Raw genomic sequence first — 27,406 nt, forward strand, 5'->3', positions numbered from 1 at the left:
ATACGCTAGTTTACATTCAGCCTTTCCTACAAAACTTAATTTGTTTGTAACATCAGTTTCAACGCATGCAGGTAGTTTGCCTATAACTATATCGTCACATTGAGTAATTGATCTACGCGATCACTGCTAGCAGTCGCTGTGCGCAAGCACTTCAATTACTTAAATAGCTTACATCCGTGGCTCCGCTATCAATGTTAATGAAAGCCAGCGGCCCGACAACGCCAGAAAACACTGGCATGCCAGCACTGGCTGAACTTCGGGCGCCGAGTCAACGGTCGGCGGATCCTTCAAGATCGAAAAAGAGACTGCTAAATGCTTACAATAGCTGTGAAACCCACGCGCCCAACAAATAGATTATCAAAGGGGAAAATACAACGCTTATTTGAGACCCCGTACGTAAGCAGTAGTACACTTGTTGCTGAAGAAAAGACGGGTTTATCTCGCTTATACACAGTACGACATACTAACGGCGGATTGCCCTCCGATAAGCCTGAACATGAGTCCCGTACTCTAAGGCCTCGATCTCTCGATGCACCGGATTGACGATCTTATACCGCGGAGGTTGCATATGGCTTGTACGAGCCTCGTGCTTGTAGTAATGTAGGTTTCTGGCTTGGCCCTCAGGGTGATAATCCACTCTGATTTTGGTGAACCAAGGAAGAAGATATCCAGTTTGCGCAACTCCACCAACGTTCACAATTCCGGGCATCTGAGCCCCCATATGCAGCCACTGAAAGTGAAACGATTAGAGATAGGGGATATTCAACGTGATTCGTGAAAACATACGGCGGGTTGATTAACCTGGATTGTAGGGGGATTTAAGTTTTGGATTGGCAGGTTCATACCTTGGATTGTGAGCGTAAAGTCGCCGGAAGGCTCGTTTGTCGGAGTCCAAACATTGGACATGTCGGGGGTGGCAGGCGGAGGCGTCTCCTGCCAGATCAGGGTCGTCACGAAGGGTGCGATACAATGCCCAGCCTGTCGAACCCTGTTGCGGCCATCCTCTCCGAAGAAATCGGTCAAATGTATATCATGCGTCTCCTGGCCTACAAACTTTGTCGCCTCAGCACCAAGGAGACCCTTCCAACCTGGCTGAGGTCCGTCTTGTGCCATTATCTCTGAATGCGCCAGGCGTCATCCAGCTCAGTACGGTTCTTATCGACAACGGAGTAAAGAGCGGGCTCACGAAAAGTGGGTGGATATCAAGGACAATGTGCGACGCGATGCCTGCTGGAAGAATAGGTGCGATGATGAGTCGCCTTGGGAAGAAAAGGAGCAAGGGTGTGTTCTCTTATACTGGGCCCGATCGAGTCAGCGCCGTTTATTGCCTTCGTGTACCAGTAAAGTATCTCAGATGGAATTTTCCTTACCACATGTGCTACCGTGTATGAGAGGACTCCCATCGCCAATTTACCGGCGATGCTTATCACCGCATTGTGTTATCAAACGAGTCATCTCACACTACAGGCAAATGCGATAATTCTGGGCCCGAAAATAAGGAGGAAAATACACTGGAAAGTAAATATTTTCCTCCATATTTCCCTTTGACCAACAGAGGCCGAAAAAGATTTATGTTCCGGTGAATTTTCAGGCGACCAAAACAAGCTTTGCTTCCATTTATGGAAATTTAGGGCTGGCGGAGATTTAATTACCGCTTCAACCTGCCTTGTTTGGCCTCTTGGCGCACCAGAAAATGGTAACTTTCCGCGTGCTTATTCCTCGCCTGAAAATCTGTAGGAAGATGTTTACTTTCCAGGTCATTTTCCTGCTTATTCTCGGGTACAGAATTAGCTCATTTGCCTGTAGTGTCATGCCCGAATGTGCTCACGTCCTAATGATTTTGAGAAAAGCGGCGCAAAGGGCGTGAAAACCATCCCCATGACTCGTACATTACGATCGGCGGGGCAATTCAAGATCGTTTTCCATGTGGACAACTGAACTAAGTATACAGCATCCTGCAATAAAGTGACTCACGTTGTTCGCTTTTGAAATAAGGTAGTAGCAAAGAAGGCGATGGAAAGGCCGCGACATGGCTTTCCATTGTTCTCCAACTGGAAAGGGGCTACGCCGGTGGGTCCCAGTATTTCTCCTGTCCTGTGACTGTCAGGCTATCATCACACGGAGAACCTTGAATGACTCTAGGATGACTCGACACACCGCAGATATTCGGCTCATGACCTGTGTCAGGGGGTTATAGAAGACATCGAAATCAAATTTCTCCAGAGAGGTTAGCTGCATCCCGCTTATGCGCGCTATCCCGTAGTCTCTGACTCGGTTTCAAAGGTAAAAATACCAGTTGATCGATAAGCCTGTGAAACAAGGCGTCGCAAATCCGAGATAATACTGATCAAAGACAGCTCGCCTGCTATAACCGAGGAACAAAGAGCATGTCACCAGCGGAGTTGAAGGTTTCGCTGCCGCTAGCTGGGTTTGACTCCGCTCGGCGCTTAAATTATAGCGGCTTCCTCAGAGTGGAGAAAGATACTTAAAATCTACTGTGGACCGACCGACCAAATCTCAGAACCCCATTCCTCTTTTACGTGGTGTCTCGACACTGCGCCAGCATTTACTATGTCAAGCTCAGACGAGTCTACGGTACGTCCAAAGTGCCACTGAGGAAATGGTCTTTGTACTCATTCACTGGTTCGTAGCGCCAGTCCCGTCCTCTTACTCCACCGCCGGTGAGATTTACGAGCTTAGCCCAGCTGTAGTATGAGATCAAGTGAAACTAACTCAAGCTGGTGGTGTAGACTGTTCGAAAAACGGTACAACGCAATCAACCTGCCCGTCCGCGTCAGAGTCAAGGTATGAATCACGATTTGTTCTTGCAGAGCTCCGAGTCTAAGGTGGAGCGCCGCCGCGTTGCAGCCTCTGGTGCGGCAGAGACCCAACGAACGTCTGTTCCAGAAGAGGGACGTCGCATCGCCAACCCACCCCCGGCCCCGAGTCGTCTCCAAGCTCCAGCGTTTGGTACCATTCCCAGTCGCGTCACCCCGGCGCCACGTACAGCTTCCCGGCTACCTACTCGCGCCCATGCTCAATACCCTCCCGCTCACCCCGTAGAAGAAGATCGTGCCGATACTCCGGAATCGGCCGAGTCCATTGACGGTGACGAGGCGAACATCCGGACATGCATGTGGGCTGGTACCGACCCTGGCCCATCGCGCGAGATAGTCGCGCACAACGCCCTAGAGGAACATTTTGTCTCTGTCCTTAGTGATGACCGTCTGAATCTCCTACGTCTTTGCCCCTCCACCGCGAGCTTAGACGCGTATCTGATCAATGTGTATGGGTATAACAAGAATGATCTTCCGGGTGCTCGTAAGGCTTATCACGAGAGGATTAATGGCATAATCGCTCGTGGACGAGCAGATGGGAACACTATACCGATGATTGGGGTACGTTGATCACCTTCTCTTCCCGCATCGTCGCCTGCTTACAGTATCGTCCAGATGAAGCCGAAGCCCGGTGATCTCAAAGGCGTCAAATATATCACCATTGAAAAGAGCGGAGACGTGGTCATTCGATTGTCCAACGGCGGACTCGAGAATCAGGGCCTTTGGCTCCTCGACTTCTACAACCGTCGTCAGAACCGCGCCGTTAACTCTCCCATGAACTGGAAGATTACTGTCATTCCCGTGCCCGCAACTCTTGGCGTCATGTGCCCCGGAGAGCTCACCAGCTGGGAGGCTAATAGCCTCGTGGACCCCATTCCGAACGGTGAGGAGAGGTTTAGTGTACCAGAGGGCGTCAAGTGCGTCTTGGAACGTGGTAGTGGAGAAGGTGCCCCTGCGCCTGTATGGTTCAGCGTCCCAGAAAGATTGGACAGAGACCAACCGATGAAAGAGTATGGCGTGACGTTTGTTTCAGCGAGAGACACTGCAGACGACCTGATGTAACAGTTAGCAATCATTGCGCTCTTTCTTTTCCTCGAAGCGATTTGTAGTATATCGTGTAACACCAAAAGTACCTTGTGTGCAGAAATGATCTTACTTTGACCGAAGCCTCTTTCGTAAAGCTCGTAGTGTCTTTTGGCTGGAAAGAAACAGGGCTGCCGCATCGGCGCCACACCGGGCACGCAGCGAGCACAACAGAGACAAACAACTCAGACACGCAGCGCGTCAACGTTTTTTCTGCATTCTGGGAATCGCTTTAACGCCCGCAAACATCGAGGGCTTTCAGCTTCTTCAACGAGTGCGTAGCGGGCGCGAGGAGATTGGGCACCAGCGTGCCCAAGCACGCCATGTACTGATTAGACCGACCGAGCCGGCCCTAACTGCAGTATCGTGTTCTTTCCGAGGCTATAAGGAACGACTATCTTCCGGAGCACATCGACGCCTACCCACGGGATCGCCAGTCCCGACCTCCCTCATCCAACCACTATCCTTCGGTTTGCCATACTTTGTGCCCTTGCACTCTTGTTTGTCGGCATCTCTCATCGTCTGGCTAGCAAGACTGCACCGATGGCCGCTACCACAGCTAGTAAACTTGTCAATGACACAGGGAAGCGCGCAGCGACCCTTATCTTCCTTCACGTGCGTTATACCCTCCCTTATGCCTGAACATGTCGAACATGTTACTCTCTTGTCCACCTCGCACTCATCAAACCTATCAGGGCCTCGGCGATACCCCATCAGGCTGGCGCCAAAGCTTCACCGCAAAGTACCTTAACGACCCCTCCTTGTCGCACATCACTCTTGTCACCCCGTCTGCGCCCCGTCGATACGGACCTGGCTACTCGTGGTACCACATTGGTGCACCAGATAACGAGAGCAAGACTAGTCTTAATGCTGCCCTCAAGATGTTGGACGCGCTCATTCAGGAGCAGGTCGATGCCGGTGTTCCGCAGGATAGGATTGTTCTGGGTGGGTTCTCGCAGGGCGCGGGGATGACGCTCGCTACCGCGTTCACGGCTTCGCAGGAGCTAGAAGCCCAGGTGCAGAAGAAGGAATGGAAATTGGGTGGTGTCATGGCGCTGGCCGGGTATGTTCCACGGGAGGACGAGTTCCGGAAGGTGCGTTCGAATTGCGCGCGCTTTATTTCTCTCGCTGACCGTTCGTTCATACAATGTGCACGCTACATAGGCTATCTCCCCAACTCTCAAAGATACTCCCATCTTCTGGGGCCACGGCAACGTAGACAGCGTGGTCAAATACCGCGTTGGAGAAGCCTCAATCGATAAGCTGCACGATCTTTCGCCGAGCCTGAACGTTTACAAGGTCAAGCACACCGAGGGCGATTGGCAGGCGGACACCGATAAGCGCATCGAAGGCGGAACTGGCGAGGCGTGGAAGAGCGAGAAGCACGCATGGATCGAGCGGCACGAGTATGATGATATGGATCACGGGCCGACGTATAGGTGGCACGATCAGGCGATGGAGAAGCATATGCGGGAATGGTTAAGGAGGGTGGTACCTGTATAGGTAAAGGAAGGCGTAATCTGTGAGTGGCCGTCGAGGGCGTTATCATCCCGTTGTTCCATGCTGTCTCATATTAGTTATACTGAAATCTGTTGCGTATTCAGCTAGATCATGATCCTATCGCATTCTTTATGCTGGTCACCTTCGATCTTTCCGCTAAGTACGCTGTAACTTGGAGCTTTGATGACGAGAGGGATAGCGCTGTCGCTACTCTCAATACAGACAGATCATGGGAGCATTTTGCTTGAGGAACGTGCGGTAAACTGAAAGCATCGATGGCGAGTTGGACAAGTTCGACAGACGGCATGTATGTGGACTTCTCGGGCGACAACGATCGTCGAAACCGTAACATTGTTTCCCATTCGGGAAGTAGGTTTAGAGCCAAATCTAGAATAGAACCGGAGTATGAACTAATATCTGGGGTTGTTTCTTTATCGCACCATCGAACCGACGATATCCTTCTGCCCAAACTCCCAGTTTCCTGGGCGAGGACGCTGCCAACCCCAGGTCAACTCCTGACTGCCATCGCGCCTTCGAATCATTCATCCGTTCACCATCGATTGCCATCCACCATGGGACAATACTGGATGTTCCTCAACATCGACAGGCGTGAAGAGAAAAGCTACGGAAAACTTGGCGAGTTCTTTAGCGACGGAAGAACTGGCAGAAACATAGCAGCGCGATTGTGTCAACTCAGACCTCTTCCAAAGATACCCAGAATCCAGTCGGATGATGCAGGGATAACCGATACCGAGTACGAATATGGCTTTCATCTGGGACGATTAGGCTTGTTGACCTTGATTGCCAGGTCGGTTGAACGTGGCTTACTCTCGCTGCCTGACGAGATCATTTGCCACATCATAAACGACATCGAGTCTCTCGAAGACTTCGTCTGTTTTGCGGCGACATGCCATAGATGCTGGGATATATGCATTCCTTTTCTCGAAAAGTGTATTCGAAGTTTATCGTGGGCTGGTTGCCGCATCATTGGCCTCGGAGACTATGTAGGGCACGATGATCTCCCGCCGGACATCCTCACCGAGGACGAGCAGGCTGAGCTCGCCACTGCTAAACCGGGAAAATATGGGCCCGTGTCCCTTTATTCCTACGCCAGAACTTACTATGGGGAAGCGGTTCTGTGTTCAAGACTCGAAGATTTCACAGACGGGTTATTGAGTGATCTCATTCAACGAGGTCTCGTCGGCGCGCCGTTTGTGGCCATCAAGACGATGTGCACGCCATTCGAGCCCACAGTCCTTCGGAACCTCTCCAAGAAGCTCTATGTGCGTGCCGATACCATCGACGCACTCAACGAGGAGCTTCCTCAGAGAGAATGGTTCTGGGACCACAAAGCGTATAGTCTAGGCGATGCGCTCGTAAGTCGCATCTGCTGGTCATCCGACCCTTCCTGCTCGATGAGAGCACACTGCAAGGACATCACGCGAGGACCCTGGGCTGGCGACGCCTTCGACATTACTTCCATGGAGGAGTTCCAGAAGCAGGAGGACTTCTCGCAGTGGGTGGACGCAAAAAAAGATGTCTGTAGAGCGCTGCGAGAATGCTGGGATGACGGATAGTATGTAGTTTATCAGTCGGGGGCCGCTGCAAGTCGTGCGCCAGGTGCGGTACTGTACTAGAAGGAAATGAGATCAAGGGTCATTTTAGAACCGGTTTTATGTCGATTCAATATACACGACCATCCCGATTCCTGTTGATCCTGATATGTTCAATCCAGTGTCCAATCCTCTGCGCCACACATTAATAATTTATTTCAGCGGCTGTGCGATTCGATGCTTGTTTTTCTTTTTAACATTGGCGACGTACAAAAAATTGTCGAGTAGAATACAAACGCGAGGATGGTTTTCGGAGATTATTTTCGCCCGGTTCAAATCCTCCAGAGTTGTTCTGGACGTGTGAGATTTCGCTAATTGTCGGGGGTCCAAATATCGTGTCAATGACCTCGTGCATCAGATGGAGCAAAGAATAATACGGCACCCCTCAAATGGCGTTCTCGCAGGATCGTTGCATGACGATGGCACCGCGGCTCGAACGCAGTTCCGCGTTGACAAGCGGAAGTAATTTGCCGATCATGGCCGCCTTGGTATTTTCCCAGACTTTGTTGGTAGAAGTCTAAACGTCTGATACCTTGTACTAAGCTTTTTCGGGAAACATTAAACTTCCTTGTGATCGTGCTCCCATTTCTAGGGCCTTCTCGCCTTGCTTGGACAACGCTTTTGTCGCGAGGCTGTGGCGCTTGTAAAAGCAGACAATCGGGCTCAGCAGCCCAAGTCACGGTCGGTGATATCAGTGCGTGCTTCGACGGGTACCTCGAAACAGACACGGGATAGAATGCGCTTCCGTCATCCTCTCGAGAAGCTTGATGATGTGATTGGCGCTCTCGGAGGATCTCAAACCCGGCGGCGGATCTATCAAATGAAGCCGATGCCTCGGGTAGCCGACCGACATGGCGGCCTCGACATATTCTCTATGGCCGTCGTGACTACCACTCCGAACAAACAGAGGATAACTTGCGGCATCATTCCCTGCAGAAAAAGAGGTTATATTACATAGAAAGGGTAACAAATTAAACGGGCTCCCGGAGCTGCAATAAGTGCAAGACCATCTAGCCAAGTACGGTCTCGAATTGGGCGCAGGCGATGCCAACATGAAGGTCCAGACGTACAGAGCCGACGTGACTGTACCAGGGGAGTCCCTGAAAAGAAGCCTCATGTCATTAATATTATTGTCTGATGGCAGGCGCATCGCACCGCAGCATCTCCCACAAGGATCTACAACAAAACACGCCACTGTGGCCTTGCCTCAAAGCGTGACTCGCCCCCACTTTGACTTGCTGTGTAGACACGAGTATTTAACCAGTTCACTCCCTCTCGACCTTCACTCCACTCGCGCATTTGTTTCTGCTTCATTCACCCTCACGATGGAACAGCTCTATGATCCGCTATTCGATACTCTCGACGCTGTAGTTCCTCATCTCCCTGTCGATCTGTCTATGCTGTCCTTCGACATGTACACGCTTCCCAGTGACACAAGCGATACAGCTGACTTCTTCAGCCTTCCCGGCCTTGATCTAGACGATGCAACTTATTTATCTCTTCTTGCTGATCTCCGCTCCGACGTCCTCTCGACATCCGCAAACCCGTTTCCATTGTCCTTTTCCGCGTTGGGACCTCCTGACGCTAATGAGACAACGGAGTCATCATCATCGTATACCTCTTCGAGTCCTACATCTTCCTCTGCTTACGGCACTGCTCTCTCTACGACACCACCCACCAGCATCCACCAAACTATACCGCTGCCTCCCGTTGAAGCGGAAGAGCTGACTTGCCTTGATGTATCCTCAACACCCGCTGGTACCTCTAACCATAGCCAAGCGTTTCCCGGCGTCGTCTTGGAACCTCGTATCATCCACGCTGCCTCTCACCCGTCTACGCTCTCAACCGCTCCTCGTGCGTCGTCCCGGCGCAAGACCGCAAGAAGTACCTCTGCTTCCAGGTCTTCATCAAGCTCGTCTTCCGCAGATAAAACAGCAAATTTCTCAGTCTACCAGGCTGATGTGAGTATCTCGATCCCTTTTCCTGCTTAGCGCGCTCACACGTAGACGTAGCCTGCACCCAGGGCCATTCCTCCGACTACTGTACCGACACAGACGATGTGGCGCCCAACGCCCCCTTCCAGGTAATTTCCAGATTGTTAGCCTCAGCGACACTCTGCTTACTTCACGTTTGTATGATAAGGCAAATCAAGGAGCCCTCGCAGACCCTTGTGAACGTGGTCCCCACAGGACGCCCCGGAGAGTACACTTCGTTACCGGAGCCACAACGAACGAAAGGGTTTATTCCATCACCGGAGACAACTCGTGAAGGGAAAGCTGAGCTAGTTCTCCTACCTAAACTTTCGGATAAATGGGCAAGTCGCGAAAGTTGTAACGCAGTCGCTGGATACTGACCGCATTGATAGGAAACCCCTACGAAGTTCGACCCTTACTTGCCGGAGAGGGAGTGTTGGAATTCCTACGGACTTAGGATACACGCCATCGGTCAATGCATCATCAAACAGAATCCCCCTGCTGTGGGCGATGCAGAGTTGGATCAGCTTCTTCGGATGGTTGTCAAGAGAGTTGTAGAGCTGCTCGCAGAGATAGATCCGATAAATCACGGGAAACTCTCAGCGGAGAACCAGACAGTGAGTGCTCATTTCAATTATGTAGGATGTGGCCGACGCTCATGTATTACTTTCAGAACGATGTTCAAACCTCGTCGACGGTCGATCCTACCCAGCATGTGACGGGTGTAATCGATAAGCGCATCGCATCATTGCTCACCAAGACGTCTCCTTCTGGTATACCGCTTAGTCTATTTATTTCCGATGCAAAGATCACTTACCTATTGTCTCCAGGAATTCTTGGTTCCGTTGAAGGCTCTCCCGACGCGCGATGTGAGATCGCCCAAGATCTTCCCGCACCCATCGCCCCCGTGCCTTCAACCAGCACTTCGTCTCCTGTCATTGATGGCGGGAAAATGCAAAACGTACGCCATCGCATCTGTTGCTACACCATTGATCTGCCTAACATTTATTGCGTGGCCTTCCGCTGCTACTTGTTACAAAAAAGCAGCAGGCGGGGAGTAGGAGGAAGAAAGGTCCCACCAAGTCGTCGTTGAAGAGATCGAGGGAAGACGACGAAGACGCTCTCTCTGCCCACCGCGGTGAAGAGAGCAAACAGAAACGAATAAAAACCACCAACGCGTCCACAGCTTCAGCAGCTGCGCCCGCTCAGCCGGCGGTTTCATCCGCTGGCCACTCCCCTTCTACCATTGGGGAAGACTCTGTAGGGCGACGGACGTACCCCTACCCGTCGACCTCGTCGTCTTCGAGTGGCAATCAGGGATGGGATCAAGGAGCCAGAAACGCGAGCGCAGCTCATATGCAGCCCCGCACGATGCCGGAGCAGATCAACTCCGTTCCGCCAACTTCCTCATCGGGTCATCGCGGGTACTATCAGTACCCGAGACCCGACTACCGCGCGCCGCCTCCATTGACTTCGACTTCGAACACGACCAACGTCGCGAGGAACGAGGCGCCATACCATGCACACCATTATCCTAACCCGCCGACGTACTATGGAAACCCTGACCCCATGGGCTATGGCTACGCTGCGCCTCGCTACAATCATCCGGGCCCTCAGGGACATGGTCACCCATCCAGTTCTCGAGGGTTTCAGCGCTGAACAACGTCGCCAACTCTGCATCGCATTTGCTTGTTTATTTTTCCGGACCGACCTTATACTACTATAACTCGCTATCGTCTCGGCTTTCTCGCTGCACAGTTCTTGTATCTTATTTCTAACGTACAATATCAAATCCTGGCTGCTTGTTTGTTTACCGCACAATAGGACAAGGCTCAGGAAGTGAAAACGAGTGTGCTGGATCTTTGCCTCGCAACATGGCAGTCAGCTACTCTGGAAATAAATCGTGAATCATTCGACCAGATCAATAGAAGGTTTGATGCCTTCATCAAAATTCACATAGAACACGGCAGGGTTGATCAGCTAATCTGGGTTATTCAAGCTACTTCACCAGTCGTAGGGGTTGACCATACATCGACCGTTTCAGGGTGCGACATTGTATCTCGGTGCCAAGCCCGAGGTCAGGGGTAAGCCAGCACCACCACCACTCCCGGAGGAAACACACGTTTATTAGGCTAGTCATAAATCCATGCACGGGCCTTCTTAATCGTTAAAACACTTCACGAAGAAACGAGCTTGACGGTAGAAACCAGGCAGACACGGGACCGCTAACAGACAACACTGTTGCCTTACGTCACCGTCATATTTGCATGCTAGTGGCATGACTGGACTGCGGAATCAAACTGACAAGCGGAAGTATCTCGAATATCATTCTCGCCTATGTCATTTCTTCCCAGACTTTGTCGGAAGAAGCGTAGACGTTTGACGGCTTACCGACTTTGTTGGACCGAGGGAGTGCTTTACTCCAGTTTATTTGTTCTACGTAATGGAGACTGCTCACGTAGCTCAATTTGTGAACCTATACAGGTCTCCAATGGCTACCACGATGCGGCAACGGAGCCCATTATTTCTAGCGCTTTCTGAGGTGATAGAGAAGCGTGATGAGTTGATTGTGCGGGGCAGCCCGATCTGAACGAATGAAGCCGACGCCTCGCGGAGCCTACAAGGCGCCCGCCACGGCCTACTAGCTGCGATGGAGTCGCCATTGTTATAATCTAGACGAAACGATGACTCAGTCAGATGAAGGGGAAAGTGACTGATGATTATAATATGTACCTAGACGAAACGATGACTAGGGTACATCAGTAAAGGTACGACGAATGCAGAGTGCGTGAATACATACCTCAGTCAGATGAAGGGGAAAGTGACTGAGGTATCAAACGAGACGAACGCGAACGTAAATATGAACGAGAAGTGTCACGTGAGTGTGAAGACAAGGTAAGACAAGGAATGCAAAGACGCGACGAATTGATCTATAGTATTCTGAACGCTAACACACCCCCTCAATGAGACGCGACGATGATTAAACCCAAAGAAGTACGGTGTTGAAGAAAAAGTGGACGAGCGAGAGGTTTCGTGAAAATGTCCGAAACGTTTTGAGCAGAAGGAACCCAGACAGGCTTGAAGGTGCCTTCCGCGATATGTTGGCGGCAGAAATGAAAACGAACGGCAATGTGTTTGGCGTGAGAGTGAGAGGACGTATGTTTCGTGAGTGAGATGGCGCCGGTGTTATCTACGCGTAGGAGAAACGGCCTGTCGGCGGGAACGTTGAGCGCGTCAAGGAGGTAAGAAAGCCATAGGCCTTCTTGAATGGCGCCTGTGATCGCCATGTACTCCCCCTCGGTGGACGACAAGGCACTGGTGGGCTGTTTCTTCGAAGAGTGCGAAATCAGACAGCCCCGATAAAACCAGCAGTAACCCGAAATAGACCGACGGTCTTCCGGCGACATGGCCCAGTCGGAGTCACTGAAGCCTGTCAGAGTGGGCTTCGCATCCAATGGGGCATAACGAAGGCGAACACTCTGAGACCCTGCAAGATAGCGCAGAACCTTTTTAGCAGCAGCGTAGTGGCGCGACTCGGGGCTGGACTGGAATTGCGACAACTTGCCGACAGCGTATGTGATGTCAGGGCGTGTGAGCGAAACGTAGAAGAGCTCGCCGACGAGCTTCCGGTAGAGGGACTGAAGGTTCTCGACTGGTTCGAAAAGGTCGGTGTCGCGACCAAAAGGGTGGTTAGGATCCATCAGGATGCCGATTGGGTTGCAGTTTGCAAGGCCGTAGTCTTCGAGAAGGTGACGAACATATTTGGTCTGATGAAGCCAGCCGAGACGTTCAGCCCTATCGCGATCAAACTGAAGACCGATGTATTCTGTGAGGGTCTTGAGATCTGAGATCCCGAAGCGGTCAGCGAAGCGAGACTTCACGTCATCAATGAACGGGCGGCTGTTGCCCGAGATCATGGAGTCGTCAACATGCCAAGCAGTGATGCAGAACACGATAGCGCCCCGCCAGTCGCCGTTGAACAAAAAGACGGCATGGTCAACTTCGCACCTGGTGAAACCGAGCGACTCTAGGAACTCGCGCAAGGTATCGTACCAGTCTGACGCGGCCTGACAGAGCCCGTAAAGTGACGAATGAAGGTGGCACACGAGGCGCTCACCCCCAGGCCCAAAACGCTCGTACCCGGGTGGCTGACGCATGTACACTTCCTCCTTTAGCTTCCCGTGCAGGAAAGCGCGCTTGACGTCAAAGGAGTCGAGCTCCCAGTCGTTGGCGACACAGAGGGCGAAGATGAGTTTGATCGACCCCTGCTTTGCCACCGGCGCGAACGTGTCGCCAAAATCGACGCCCGGGATCTGACTAAAGCCCTGAGCCACAAGCCTGGCTTTCTCCACCGGCCCCCCCTTCTGATCATGTTTAAGCTCAAGCACCCAACGACAGCCAATAGGTTTTCGATGGGACGGGACGTCGTCCTCAAGGACGTAGTAGATGACCTTCATGACAATGAGGCGATCCATTTCAGCGTCGGTGGCGAGCTTCCATCGGGGACTGTCCTTGCGAGCCATAGCCTCCGCAAATGTCGCAGGCGGAATGGACATATCGTAGTTGGGATCAGCAGGGTTGCGACGTTTGTCTGAGCGAACAGCGAGAAGGGCGTGTTCATGGATGAGAGCAGAGAGGAGAGGAGATTCGGTGGAGGGAGGAACATAAGAAACGCTAAAAAGGTGGTCCCCGAGCTCAGGCTGAAAAGAAGGGAGTGCAGCAAAGGCGGTAGGACCAGAGAGGACAAAATGAGCAACCTCCACAGCATCGTCATGATTGAGATGAGCAGTGCGAGCAGCGCGGAGGCGATGAAGACGCTGTGCACCCGAGGCAACATCAGTGGCAAACTGGCGACCGGCATCAGTGAGGACAGGAACGCGTGTGGAGCGACGTGGAGCTGAAGGATGATCAGCGCCGATGGGGGGATGATGTGGAGCAGGAAGTGACGGTAAGGAGGAGTCAGAGACGATGTCGTCGGGAGGAAACGAAGCTCCCGAGTTCGACTCGTCAAAGATGACATAGGCGGAGTTGAAGAACGAGCCGGATGCCTTGCAACGTACCCGCCAGCCCTTAACACCCGGAGGATAGCCCATGAACAATACCTCACGAGATTGAGGTCCGAACTTGGGACGAAGCTCGGGCGGAATGCGGGCCCATGCACGACAGCCCCAGACTCGGAGGTGAGAAAGATCCGGCTGGGCGCCGTGCGCAGCCTGATAAGGCGTCATACGAGGAGGGAGGGTGCTGGATTCTGTGCGGTTGTAGAGATAGGCAGCAGTAAGCACAGCTTCACCCCAGTGCGTCTGTGATAGGCCAGCATGGGTGAGCATGGCTAAAGAGCGGCCCTGCAGAGTCTGTATGACGCGTTCAGCGCGGCCATTCTGTTGGTGGGCATAAGGGCATGAAGTTTGCCGCTCGATGCCTGCCTGATGGAGCGTGCCCGTGAACTCAGCGGAAAGAAATTCACCTCCATTGTCAGAGCGAAAGTATTTGATCCGCCCGTCGTACTTGTTCTCCCATCGTGTGTGTAGCGTCACAAAAGCCTCCAGGGCTTGGTCCTTAGAAGCCAGCAGCTGAACATCAATGAGTGATGAGTGATCATTGAGGAATACTACGAAGTAGAGCTTGTGGTGCGGGGTGGCTGTAGGAAAAGGACCTGCAACGTCGGAGTGGATGACTTCCAACATACGAGAAGCGGGAGGCGATGGAGACGAAGGATGAGGATCGCGTTGATGCTTAGCGACAATGCACGATTCGCAGCGTTCAAGGACAGACGGGGAGCCAAGCTTGACCCCCTTCGCGAACAGAGGGAGACGAGTGGCAATGTTACCACCTGCGTGACCCAGACGAAGGTGCCACAAGTTTGCAGACTCAGATGGCGCAATGAAGAACGCCGCTGAGGGCTCAGTCGTGGGAGGAGGGATGAACTCGAGGTCAGCAAAACAAAGGTTTCCAGATAGAGGAAGATCTCCGAGACGAAGATCTCGAAAAACAAGTTCGCAACGGGACGGAGAACCTTTGAAGTTGCATTCCCAGCCTTTCGCAATGAGACGACCAACAGAGACCAGATTAATCATGGCCGACGGAGCATGCAGACAGTCGTGAAGAGCGAGGCGACGGCGAGGTTGACCAGAAATAGTCAACCACGCATAACAGGTCCCCCTCCCGAGAGCAGAGAGAGAGCCGTGGTTCGCCGTTTTCACAGAGACCTTGCCGTCAGCATCGTACGAGTGAAACAGAGAGCGATCGCGAATGATGTGGCTAGATGCACCTGAGTCGAGGATCGAGCTGAGGTCCTGTTGAACGATGCATGCAATGTCATCGGGCGAAGGCATGCCACCAGCATCTTCTGCAATGGAAGCACACGAGAACTCGCGTTCGTGAGACGGAAACGAGTCAAACGAGAATGCCGCGGTTTGCGAAGAAGAAGACAAAGTGGGAGCGGAAGACGACTCGACCGCAGGAGCAGCGACATGTGCTTTTCCTTTGGAGGAGGAATCCGACGACTTGTAGTCATTTTTGCCCTTATCGCCCTTGTTCTGCCAGGGTGCCTGACCCGCCATGCCCCCCCCAGGGCGATAGCAGTGGTCAAGGTCATGATCTGCGCGATTGCAGATAGTACACAACGTGCCCGACGGATTGTTTGTCGTGATGCGGATCTTCGTGAGCGGATTGATGATCTGACCATGGGAATTCATGGTCGTCGCAGCCGCCGCAGACTCCGGGGCAGCGTTAGCATACTCCGAGCCAGGCCCACCGGTGGCAGCGGCAAAGTCTAGAAGCCGACGGGATTCTGTCTGAATGCCACTGGCCACCTCAATGACCGAGATGACCGGGCGCTGCGGCGGGAGAAATGTAGGCTGCTGCTGCTGAGGCGCGAAGGAATGCGAAGGTGATCCAGATTGGTGCTGAATACCACCCCAAGCTGGAGACGGAGGAGCTTGCTGCTGCATGCCGAAGGAAGGATCGAGACGAGGATCAAAAGTGGACAACATTCCGCCCGAATCCAGACGTGCAGTGATCTGCATAATCCAAATCGGCCAGGTGCCAGACCGCGGAAGACCACCTAGGAGGTAATGGATCGCATCCCTATTCGAGAGCGCGCCGCCGGGCATGTCAGCAAGCCGGTTCCGTAGGATTGCATGCTGCGAGATGTAGCGAGTTGCATCCTTGGCATCCTTCATGCGAAGAGCACGGATCTGGTCCTTGATGACCATCTGAGACTCTGTGCTGACGTAGTTGAATTGAGCATCGATGAACAGCCAGACGTCCCGCGCAAAGACTCCAGACTCGGAGAAGGAAGGAAGCATGTGACGTATGTCGGGAGAGACACGACGCGTAAGGAGTTCGAACGCGCGAGAATCGACTTCAAGCCAGATCATATGCTCCCGGTGCTCCTCGTTTGTAGGAGACCAGGGATTAAGAGGACGAGGACAAAAAGAAGGACACCAGAAGGGATTGGTGGACGGCTCGAGAGTGATGTGCCGCCAGAGACCTTCTGAGATGAACAAACTGCGAATACCGAAGCGCCATTCGATGATGTTTTCAGAGCCGAGAAGAATGGGTATATGGTCCAGGGAGACCTTCATGGAGGAGGAAGCGAAAGCCATGGACACACCCGTGAAGGCAAGGAAAAAGAACGAGGGTAGCGAAGCGGCGACAAGAGTAGACCAGCGGAAGGGTCAAAGGCTCATAACCTGTTATAATCTAGACGAAACGATGACTCAGTCAGATGAAGGGGAAAGTGACTGATGATTATAATATGTACCTAGACGAAACGATGACTAGGGTACATCAGTAAAGGTACGACGAATGCAGAGTGCGTGAATACATACCTCAGTCAGATGAAGGGGAAAGTGACTGAGGTATCGAACGAGACGAACGCGAACGTAAATATGAACGAGAAGTGTCACGTGAGTGTGAAGACAAGGTAAGACAAGGAATGCAAAGACGCGACGAATTGATCTATAGTATTCTGAACGCTAACAGCCATGGCCACATTGACCCAGACTCTATTCAATTGTTGGAACTTCGAGCTGGCGAAAGTTGCCAAATGAAAGACAATAGTAGGCTCACCCAACAACGTAGAATAATAATAGTAGATATGTTGCAACGTGCTCAACATGCGGCCGAATCCAAGGTACAGGTAATGTCCAGGCATTGACCGGTCCAGCATGAAAGGTTCAAAGAAAATGTGCTTAGACGGAAGGGTCCCCGAAATAAACATGTTACGTTACTATGTCTGATGGTAAATCCGTCGTGCGACGGTACGGATCCATATTGAATGTACGCGATTAGGCACCCGCTGTCGCCCTCGAACTGTCGCTTGTGCCGCGTCTTGGCCTTTTAAATGTTTGGTCCCAAACGACTCTTGTTCCTCCAACTCACTCCTATTCCTCTCGCGCACTCTAATTGCTGTTTTACCCCATCATGTGCCAGCAGTACACACCTATATCCGATGCGCTCAGCACCATTGAATGGGACCTACTAGAAAATTTGTCGAGTAGAATAGAAACGCGAGGATGTTGCGAGTCGATGGGAAGTAAAAATGAGATCACGTGCAAGTTTGAGAAAAGCCACGAGCAACGCGTCTCTTGACGCGTTACACGCGTTCCTTCGGCAACGACGTTAGCTCCTCATCTGCAAACCTTCATGCCACGAGAACCAACACAAAAGCCAAAGGTATGTCTATACACTCGACCTATACTCGCAAACTAGGCATAAGTAACCTGTCTGCTAGAAAGATCGGAGTCCGACGTACTCGGCTCGGAGCCCGACGAAGCACAAGCCTCGTGAGCGACCAGAATCGCAGCTCTTAGATGTGTTGCAGCCGCCAAAACAGTCGCAGTCAAAGCACAAGAACTTTGTACCTCGTGATAAGTGGGAGGCGCACTGGTGTGAGGTCTTGGGCGTTGAGGAGACTGCGCGGATGTCACCCACCGATGAGCAAATCAGGGCTCAGCTGTTCCATTTCGGCTGCACAGAGGAAAATATAGAGGAAGGGGTTCGCAAGTACCACGCGAGACGGGATGAGCTGATGGAGCGCGGGGAAAAGCCTAAAGCTTGGGGTGTACGTCTGCCTTTCTTTATTGCGATTCCCGACTAAATATCGACGAACCCTACGGTAGCTGAAACCACGGCCAGGCAAGATGGATAACCTCCAAGCCATCGATCTGCCTGGCTCTGAACCCCTCGTTATTCGTCTCTTCGATGGCGACATGGAGTCGTTCGGCCAATTCTGCCTCGACTTTTATAACGTCGAGACTAAGACGGCCGTTAACACGCCCTCGGGATGGGTCATCAACGTCACACCTGAGGCCGGGTCGATGGCGATGCTTTGTTCAGGTGCGCTGAACAGCTGGGAGCGGAATCACGGGATGTCACAGGGGCAAATTCCCGCTGGTGAGGAACGTTTCAGCATTGTTGAAGGAGCTGTGTGCCAGCTAGAACGTCCAGGGATGGACACTTTGTGGTTCGAGATTCCCAAAAGAACACGGCAGTTACCCCCTGGTGTACACCTTTTGAAGGCGAGACCATTATGACATTAGTTAGACTTACACCATCACAATATTGCGACTCTGACGAGCCATGCGCTTTTGTTCAGTACGGTAACATCCCCCTTATCATGACATAACGATGGTACGGATAACGTAATACCCAACTAAAAACGCTATCCTCGTCAAAAGGACCCAGACAATGATGCTTCCTTCAGAATTCACTTAACCGCTTAATGTTGCTACGAGAACGTTGACTCTTTGGAAACGGAAAGTAAGACACCGTAATAACGATCAAGAGCAGTTGGTAAAACTCGGTCCATCATGCACGCATCATCCTGATGCCTCGGGCTCTCCGTACTGTAGTTAATGTCTGTTGCATGACTGCGCACTTGCGTCTACAGTAATGCCAAATGATATCCTATCCTATCCAGCCAACTGACTAGCGGCTAGCAAATTGGCGCTTATGTGGCGCTTATGGAGTTGAAGCGGAGACCGAACGCAAAATCAGATCACGAGCGCGCGTCCAAGGAGTGCGACGCGTACCGCGCAGTGCCTCGAAATTCAACCAGAGGTCAACCACCCGACCCCAAGTCCCATGCCACGCGCCCAGACTCTAAAATCAAAGGTATTTTATCCTGGCTTTTCATCAGAACACACGCATGATTCGGTCTGTCAGGTAGATAGGGCTCCAAAGCACTCATCACGCGACTCGGCAAGTTCATCGAAGGGCAAGGCTCGGGAGCGATCGAGTTTGCAGCCTCTGGAGGTGTCAGAGCCTTTGAAGGAGATACAGCCAAAGAAAAAGGACTTTGTACCACGTAATAGGTTTGAGGCATACTGGTGCGAGAGGATAGGATATGAGCTAGCGACACAAGCCAGCTCCTCCGACGAGAAACTCAGGGCCGACATGCTCAAACGAGGCTATACAGAGGAAACAGTGGAGGAAGGGATCCGTGCTCATCACGCGAGGATGGACGCGTTGATGGACCTCGGGCAAAAGCCTATGGCTTGGGGCGTACGTCTACATTTCTTCTCCGTGATTCCCCGCTAAGCCTTGGCGAACTCTACCACAGTTCAAACCGCGGCTGGGCAGGATAGATGGCCTCCAGTTGATCGATATTCCTGGCTCTGAGCCCCTCGTTATCCGGCTCTACGACGGTGACATGGAGTCGTTCGGCCAGTTCTGTCTCGACTTCTACAATCTCGAGACCAAGGCTGCCGTCAACACACCCTCGGGATGGGTGATCAATGTCGAACCTGTGCCTGGTTCCATGACGATGCTGTGTGGTGGTACGATGAACAGCTGGGAGCTCAACTCTGGGATGGCCCCGAGCCAGATTCCCGCTGGCGAAGAACGGTTCAGCATCGTTGAGGGAGCCATTTGCCACCTAGAGCGCCCAGGGATGGACAGTTTCTGGTTCAAAATCCCCAGACGGAAACGACAGTTGCCCCCCGGCGTGCAACTCGCCAAAGCTAGGCCTTTTGAAGCGAGTTAGTTTCGTTGCCCTTTGTCAACTAATGACACGCTTTTGATTCGTGTTAATGTGGACATGAAATAATCATAGTTCTCGCGTTTATACACTAGCCTTTCGTCATTCAACATCTACAAAGTAGTCCTCAATCAATCACATTCACGCATATCCGTTGCCTCAGAAAATAAACCTATGTGGTTTATGGCCCGTCATCTGCATGCCTTCCCCGGAGTCGACGAGTTGCAACTAGCTATGTAGCTGAGCCCTCGAGCCATCTCCAGAGGTGGGTTAGTATGCTAATTCTTCCTGTTGCCTTATAGCGCCACCTATCCCACCATATGCCTTTCTTGTCTTACCGGACATGCCTTGCCACGACTTTGAGTTAACGACGCCAACAACGTGGACATATGTTTCGTGCCTCGTGCGCCTGGATTAAGAGCATAATCATATGACAGGTCACACCTGTGAGACACGCTACCTCCTTACTGCGTTGAAGAATTGACGGAAGGCTTCGAGGCAGCTCATGCTATGTTTTACCTAAAACTATACTATTTGTGTACGCTTGTGGGTCCATAATTTATCTCGCATTGTAGCTTTGGAATTTTCCATTACATACGTCGATGGAATACGTGCGACTTGCTCGATTCCATCACGCTGGATAATCTGCTCGTTCTGGAGATCGCTGAAGACATCGATGCTTATATTCTTATCAAGAGGGTAGCCATGTGCATGTTGCGGGGGGAGAATGTTACTGGGCCCGCCTTCGCATGGAGTGGTGTCAATCCCGGACCAACCCGCGAGGTAGCCGCACGCAATGCCTTGGAGGAGCACTTCGTACTCCATCCTCGGCAAGGACGGCCCGAATCTCCGGCATGCCTGCACGTATTCCGAGGATTTGGGCATATATCCGCTGAAGGTGCATGCGGTGTGCTGAGGGCGAGCTGGCAAGTGCTAGCAAGGCGTATCACGGGAGGATAAATGATCTGGTCGCTCGAGGACGCACCGTGGCTGATGATGTTGTTCCGAAGCTCAGCGTGCGATTAACTACCTTGCGTTTTGAATAAGCGTTCCTATGTGATTTTGTCATTCGTCTATGGGGTGGCGCAGTCGAAAAGAAGCGCGTTTATCTCCTCGACATCGACAACCGCGCCCTGGAGGGAATCAAGTGTGTCTTAGAGTGTAACCCAATCCCGTGTAGTTGAGTGTTCCCACCACGCTGGACCGAGATCAGCCCATGAAAGGTGTCTCATTCGTTTCAGAAACAGACGTTACCGATGACTCGGAGAGCCACCAAGGTTAACCCGAGACCTGCAAGAATTCTTGTCTGGATGCTGGCATTTTTCTTTTCTCGAGTAGCGTATACTTTTGTACCACTATATTATTTCGCAAGAGTTAATTGACTTGATGGTGAATCAGCGAAGCTTTCACAACTTCCACTTACAAAAGTTGGTAAACCCTCTGGCCGTGAATCACGCACTCTAAGTCGGCAAACTTTCAGGTACTTTATTCTCCTTTCGTGTTTGTAATAGTGAACGTTGCCGGAAAGAGTAGAGCACACTACTACAGAAACGTCCGGAGGGTAAATGGTACGCGTTTGCTGGGTAGACTATAGTGACAAGTGTCTCCGAGTGTGCAGCAACGATAAAAGGCTTTGGCGCTTGAATGCGACAGAGCCAAAAAGGTGGATCTGGTAACAGATGGGGAGGTCAGGCTGATATCGTTGATACGAGGGAGCATGGCTCGTTTGTTCACCTGAGCTTGACAGATATCTGATAAGCTAGGACCAGCTAGCACTCGATCTGGGCTTGCACATGAAGATGGACAAATGGCTGAGTGCATTCGGGGCTGTATGAAATTGGATGAACGTTGAAAAACTCATTGTCGTCTTGGTAGCAACGGCACCGAGGTGGTTGCGAGCAAGGAGCGAAACGCGGTTCAGATAATTGTCCGAGTGACCAGAAAAGGGAAATTGTGGACACGGTGATAGATTAGACGCCCAGACGCGGGACTGCGGGGGCGATGTTCATGCGAGGACACCGGCGCATACGTGTTGCTCCAATCTTTCTCTTTCTCCTCCACCCACCATGTCCCCAATACACAGGACAGCCCTTTTGCTATGGGCAGCACTACTAGCATCCTTCTTCTTGGCAGGCCTCACACTCGCACAGGACCCGCAAGACAGCATATCATACTTTGACAACTCGGCGGCTAAGCTATTCTTCTTTGACGACTCTTCTGTGCGTACACATGTTCACTTGAACATATCTTGGAGCTTACTGAACCTTTATTGATAGACTGTGCTTTACCATGATTTGGCGGACAGAAACATATACATCTCACAGGATGAGGGAAAGAGCTGGGACAGGGCTGCGGACATTCCTCAGGGGGAAGCAGCCATGCTCATCGAGCATCCCTTTGACAACAAATACGTGAGTCACTTGCTCATGCAGATATCTCTCTCTTCCCTTGACATTGAGTTGCAGACCTGACAGATACTAACTCTCCTCTTCAGGCTTTCGTCATGACCAGCGGCAAGACACACTACCGCACCAGCGACCGCGGCAAGACTTGGCGATCCTTCGACGTCCCAGTCAAGATGGCATTTACCCCCGTTCCTCTCTCCTTCCACTCAGATCCGGCCAAGTATGGCAACATCCTCTACCAGGGTGCAGAGTGCACGAGCTGGGGTCCGTTCGGCGAGAGCTGCAGGGACGACGTGCGTTCTCTCTCATTCTTCATATTTATGCAGTGTGATTTACCGACTCTGCAGACATACTACACCCTCGACGCGTTCGACTCGCCTCCGCAGCTGCTGCGCCAGGACACTGCTCGGTGCGTCTTTGCACACAGTACCTCCGACTTCAAGCACGACGCGCACCCGGACCGCGTCTTCTGCGTCGCCTTCGACGCATCCACCCTCGGCGGCATGCACTCCATCCAGTCATCACGACTTTACTCGACCGCGGACTACAAGACCTTCCAGCTCGAGGAGTTCGGGATCGGCAAGAAAGCGCGCGGCGTTACCGCCTTCGCCATCGTCGGCAAGTTCGCGGTCGTCGCTATCAGGGACGAAGCGAGCAACACGGGCGAGATGATTCTCTATGTGACGATGGACACAAACGAGTGGGCGCGTGCGCAGTTCCCGCACGCGAGTTCGGCGAGTCTGCGGGAGAACGCGTACACGATCGTCGAGAGCACCGTGCACTCGCTCGCGGTCGACGTGATCCTGCAGACGCAGGCGGCGGTGGGCACGCTGTTCGTAAGCAACAGCAACGGGACGTTCTTTGTCGAGAGTCTGCGGGACACGAATAGGAACGAGGCGGGCTATGTGGACTATGAGAATATCTATGGCGTCGAGGGGATCGGGATTGCGAACACGGTTTCGAACGCGCAGGATGTGGAGAGGAAGCATGAGCCGAAGAAGTTGAAGTCGGTGATCACGTTTGACGATGGTGCGTCCCTCCTCCTTCCCATCCTTTCCCTACACGCATCTAACCCGCTTGCAGGTAGCTCCTGGACACCGCTCCGTGCCCCTTCCCAGAATCACGACGGCTCCTCGATCGGGTGCAACCCGTCAGACACGGACGCCTGCTCGCTGCACCTGCACAGCGTCACCGACTCGCGCAACCTCGGCCGCGTGTTCTCGTCTCCGGCCCCGGGGCTCGTCATGGGCGTCGGCAGCGTCGGCGCCTCGCTGAAGCCGTACGACGAGTGCGACACGTTCCTCTCGACCGACGGCGGGCTCAGCTGGCGCATGGTGCACCCCGACGCGCACATGTACGAGTTCGGGGACTCGGGGAGTGTGCTCGTGATGGTCAACGACGAGGAGGCGACGAGGGAGGTGGTGTATTCGGTCGATTTTGGGCGGAACTGGTGAGTCCCCCTCCCCAGCCTCGTCCTCTCTCCCTCTTCCATTTCCTTCTGCGAGCCCATCTTGATGACGTACACGTCACCCTAGGAAAACATACACACTCCCGATCCGCATCCGCTCGCGCTACCTCACCACTATCTCGGACTCGACCTCCCAGAAGTTCGTGCTGCTCGGCCAGGTCGCGCGTGAGGACCAGCAGGCGGGGAAGGGCCGGCACGCCGTCGTGTTCCTCGACTTTGCGGGCACGCGCACGCGCAAGTGCGGCGACGGCGACATGGAGCGGTGGTACGCGCGCTCTGCGGCGGACAAGGAGTGTCTGATGGGCACGAAGCAGTATTATATGCGGCGCAAGCAGGACGCAGACTGTTATGTGGGGGATAAGTTCAAGGATCCGGTGTTGGAGGAGGAGAGCTGTGCGTGCGAGGATCATGATTTCGAGTGGTGCGTTTTTAGTTCTTCTTTGGTGTGGTAGGAAGGGCTGACGATGTGGTGTGCTTGTAGTGACTATAACTTTGTGCGGAGCGGGGACGGCTGTGTGCCGTCGGGCCCGGAGCGCGTGCCGAGCGACAAGTGCACGACGGGGAGACAGGACGAGACGTACATGGGCTCGTCGGGATACCGCCTCATTCCGGGCAACAAGTGTGATCGTGGGCGAGGCGTCGCCAAGGATGCGCTCGTCGAGAAGAAGTGCTCCGAGGCGCAACCAGCCGAGGGCGAGGTCGTGCACTCTGTCTTTGAGTTCCCGGGGAAGGTCGTCCAGCACGAATTCTTCAAGGAATCTTCGGTACGTCGTATTGTCCCCCCTCAATCACGCTGCAGGCGCTAACACACCCGTGGACCACAGACGATCCTCGTCCGGCTCGACGACTACTCGATCTGGCAGTCCTCGAACGAGGGCTACACCTGGGAGCAAAAGTTCCCGGGCGACCGCTTCCTCGTGTTCTACATGCACTCGCACACGCACGACCGCGCCTACCTCGTCACAGACACGACCAAGTTCTACACGACGACGGACCAAGGACGCTCATGGAACCCGATGACGGCGCCGTCCCCGCCGAACACGTTCCGCGCGGACGTGCTGCAGTTCCAGCCGCGCTCGGACTACCTCATCTGGACGGGCAACGTCGGGTGCGACACCGTGGGCGGGTGGGGCGAGAGCTGCCGCGCGCAGGCGCAGTATAGCTGGAACAACGGGCGCGACTGGCGCTTTGTCGAGGATTATGTGCGGACGTGTCAGTGGGCGCGGGACGAGGAGCTGCGCATCGATGCGACGCAGATTCTGTGCGAGAGCTGGCGCGACAAGGCGGGCGCGCAGGTGACGTTTAATCAGGACAATAACGCGATGCAGCTTGTGGGCGGGACGGAGTATTTTGAGAAGAAGCGGATGCTGTTTGAGCGCGTGGTTGGGTTTACGAAGTTTTCCGAGTATTTGATTGTGGCGGAGGTGCGTGGGCTCTTTATTTGTTGGGCGGTGGATGAGCTGACGGTGGTGTTTGCAGTATTTGCAAAGACAGAACGCGCTGGATCTGCAGGTCTCCCTGGACGGGCGGACGTTCGCGACGGGCATGTTCCCGCCCATGTTCCGCCCTGACGCTACGCACGTACGCGCATCTTTCGTTGCCTACTTCGTTCGGATACTAACGCACACAAAAACAGGCGTATACCGTCCTCGAGTCGAGCACAATGTCTATCTTCCTGCACATGACGACGCACGACTGGCCCTCGCCCTGGGGCTCGATCCTCAAGTCGAACAGCAACGGCACGTACTTTGGCGTCTCGCTCAGCAATGTCAACCGCAACGAGCTCGGCTACGTCGACTTTGAGAAGCTCATCGGGCTCGACGGGATCGCTATCGTTAATATCGTGGCGAACCCGGCCGAGGCGGCGATTACGGGCCGAAAGGTGCTGCAATCGAGGATCACACACAATGATGGCGGGACGTGGAAGCCGCTCGAGCCGCCCAAGACGGACTCGTTGGGGCAGCCGTACGAGTGTCGTGCGACGGTGCGTTTGCCTTTCCTACGTCCATCTAGATGTGGTCACGGTTACTGATACGGATCCTGCAGTCCTGTGCGCTGCATATACACGGCTACACGGAGCGCCCCGACGCGCGCGCGACGTTCTCTTCGCCCTCGGTCGTCGGCGTGATCATGGGCGTCGGCAACGTCGGCGACGTGCTCACGCCGTATACGCAGTCCTCGACCTTCCTCTCGCGCGACGGCGGGTTCACGTGGGAGGAGGTGCACAAGGACGCGCACCTGTGGGAGTTCGGGGACAGCGGCGCGCTGATCGTGGTCGTGAACGACGAGGAGCCGACGGACCATGTGCTGTTCACGACGGACGAGGGGCAGACGTGGCGCGAGTACAAGTTCAGCGACGTGCGCATGCGCGTGCAGAGTATTGTGACTGTGCCGGAGGACACGAGCAGGAAGTTCATGTTGCTCGCGCGGAGCGTGGGCGGGAGCGGGAGCACGATGGTGTATATTGATTTTACGAGTTTGACGCATAAGCAGTGTGGGTGGTCCTTTTGGTTCTCCCTGTTGGCTATAATTGATTGATGGAATGCTTGCTCTCAGGTGTGCTGGATCTGGACAACCCGGGGGCGGACGACTTTGAGTTGTGGAGTCCAAGTGAGGAGCGGAACGAAGTATGCTTGTTCGGCCGGCAGGTAAGCCCCCATTTCCTTGCCCTTGGCAAAAGAACATGACTGACGTCTATCTAGACTCTATATCACCGTCGCAAACGCGACGCCAACTGTGTCGTCGGCAAGCGGGAGAAGGTGAAGGAGTCCATCCAGCGCGAATGCGCATGCACAATGGACGACTTTGAATGGTGCGTCCTCTCGTCCTTTGTTTCTCTTTATATTTAGGACCTAACACACTATCCGTCCTCTCAGCGAGTTCAACTACGTCAAAGATGACTGGGGCGACTGCGTTCCCGTGCCCGGCACAACAGCCCTGGCGTCGGACGATTCATGCCGGGACGACGAAGACTACTGGTATGACCGCACGCCGTACCGGCGCATCCCCTACTCGTCGTGCGTCGGCGGCGAGCGCCCCGACCGCGGCGCGGCGCACGTGTGTCCCGGTATCCGCGCACACGGGTTCTGGTTCTGGTTCTGGGTTCTCATCTTCCCCTTTGCGGTCACGGGCACCTTGACGTGGTGGTGGTACAAGAAGAGTGGGATGGCGAGAGGGTGCGTTTTTCTAATTCTTTGTCCATGGCGGATGGATACTCGTATGCTCATGCGTTTTCGTGTGCGTTACAGGACGATCCGCTTGCCCGGAGGCGGCGAGCGTATGCCGATGTACCGTCCATTCGACGGCGACTCTGGGGCGCTCGCGACGCTCGCGAGTGTTCCGTACTTCCTCATTGGCCTCGCGGGCATTGCATGGGAGTATACTGCGTCCCGCATGTCGAATCTTGACTTGCGCATCCGGTCAAGAAGGGGTTACAGGAACATCCCTGTGGACGAGGATGCGCAGATATTGAGGTTCGAGGACGAGGAATAGATGGTTCCTCGTAGAAGTGAAACAGGGTGTGGACGCGAAGAGACGGAG

General features: G+C 53.4%; 6 protein-coding genes across 6 annotated transcripts; 5 read left to right on the top strand and 1 right to left on the bottom strand.

Annotated features, from left to right (window-relative positions):
* Positions 1-463: 463 nt before the first annotated feature.
* On the bottom strand, positions 464-1,113 carry CONPUDRAFT_93538 (uncharacterized protein; the record flags this gene model as incomplete). The annotated part of the gene is made up of 2 exons (XM_007776493.1): positions 464-730; positions 787-1,113. 2 exons carry the CDS (start codon positions 1,111-1,113, stop codon positions 464-466), a joined length of 594 nt encoding a protein of 197 aa, XP_007774683.1.
* A 3,057-nt stretch (positions 1,114-4,170) lies between these two features.
* On the top strand, positions 4,171-5,594 carry CONPUDRAFT_132199 (alpha beta-hydrolase). Its single transcript, XM_007776494.1, has 3 exons — positions 4,171-4,535; positions 4,616-5,014; positions 5,085-5,594. Exons 1-3 carry the CDS (start codon positions 4,464-4,466, stop codon positions 5,421-5,423), a joined length of 810 nt encoding a protein of 269 aa, XP_007774684.1. The 5' UTR covers positions 4,171-4,463; the 3' UTR covers positions 5,424-5,594.
* Positions 5,595-5,992: 398 nt separating this feature from the next.
* CONPUDRAFT_169653 (uncharacterized protein) lies at positions 5,993-7,115 on the top strand (the record flags this gene model as incomplete). Its single annotated transcript, XM_007776495.1, has 2 exons — positions 5,993-6,174; positions 6,229-7,115. The coding sequence occupies 2 exons, from the start codon at positions 5,993-5,995 to the stop codon at positions 6,995-6,997; spliced, it is 951 nt and encodes a 316-aa protein (XP_007774685.1). The 3' UTR covers positions 6,998-7,115.
* Positions 7,116-8,358: 1,243 nt separating this feature from the next.
* CONPUDRAFT_77508 (uncharacterized protein) lies at positions 8,359-10,665 on the top strand (the record flags this gene model as incomplete). Its single annotated transcript, XM_007776496.1, has 8 exons — positions 8,359-8,887; positions 8,960-8,994; positions 9,046-9,116; positions 9,176-9,371; positions 9,399-9,623; positions 9,680-9,779; positions 9,837-9,967; positions 10,051-10,665. The coding sequence occupies 8 exons, from the start codon at positions 8,359-8,361 to the stop codon at positions 10,663-10,665; spliced, it is 1,902 nt and encodes a 633-aa protein (XP_007774686.1).
* Positions 10,666-17,938: 7,273 nt separating this feature from the next.
* On the top strand, positions 17,939-18,625 carry CONPUDRAFT_85524 (uncharacterized protein). Its single transcript, XM_007776497.1, has 2 exons — positions 17,939-18,076; positions 18,135-18,625. Exon 2 carries the CDS (start codon positions 18,156-18,158, stop codon positions 18,546-18,548), a length of 393 nt encoding a protein of 130 aa, XP_007774687.1. The 5' UTR covers positions 17,939-18,076; positions 18,135-18,155; the 3' UTR covers positions 18,549-18,625.
* A 3,434-nt stretch (positions 18,626-22,059) lies between these two features.
* Positions 22,060-27,358, top strand: CONPUDRAFT_66296 (Oligoxyloglucan reducing end-specific cellobiohydrolase; the record flags this gene model as incomplete). The annotated part of the gene is made up of 15 exons (XM_007776293.1): positions 22,060-22,212; positions 22,270-22,404; positions 22,488-22,691; positions 22,746-23,431; positions 23,486-23,848; positions 23,934-24,287; positions 24,348-24,642; positions 24,691-25,290; positions 25,346-25,447; positions 25,503-25,850; positions 25,913-26,360; positions 26,423-26,514; positions 26,569-26,678; positions 26,743-27,042; positions 27,115-27,358. The coding sequence occupies 15 exons, from the start codon at positions 22,060-22,062 to the stop codon at positions 27,356-27,358; spliced, it is 4,434 nt and encodes a 1,477-aa protein (XP_007774483.1).
* Positions 27,359-27,406: the final 48 nt, after the last annotated feature.

This window comes from Coniophora puteana (assembly GCF_000271625.1).
Source record: "Coniophora puteana RWD-64-598 SS2 unplaced genomic scaffold CONPUscaffold_17, whole genome shotgun sequence".
In the NCBI taxonomy this organism is placed as follows: domain Eukaryota; kingdom Fungi; phylum Basidiomycota; class Agaricomycetes; order Boletales; family Coniophoraceae; genus Coniophora; species Coniophora puteana.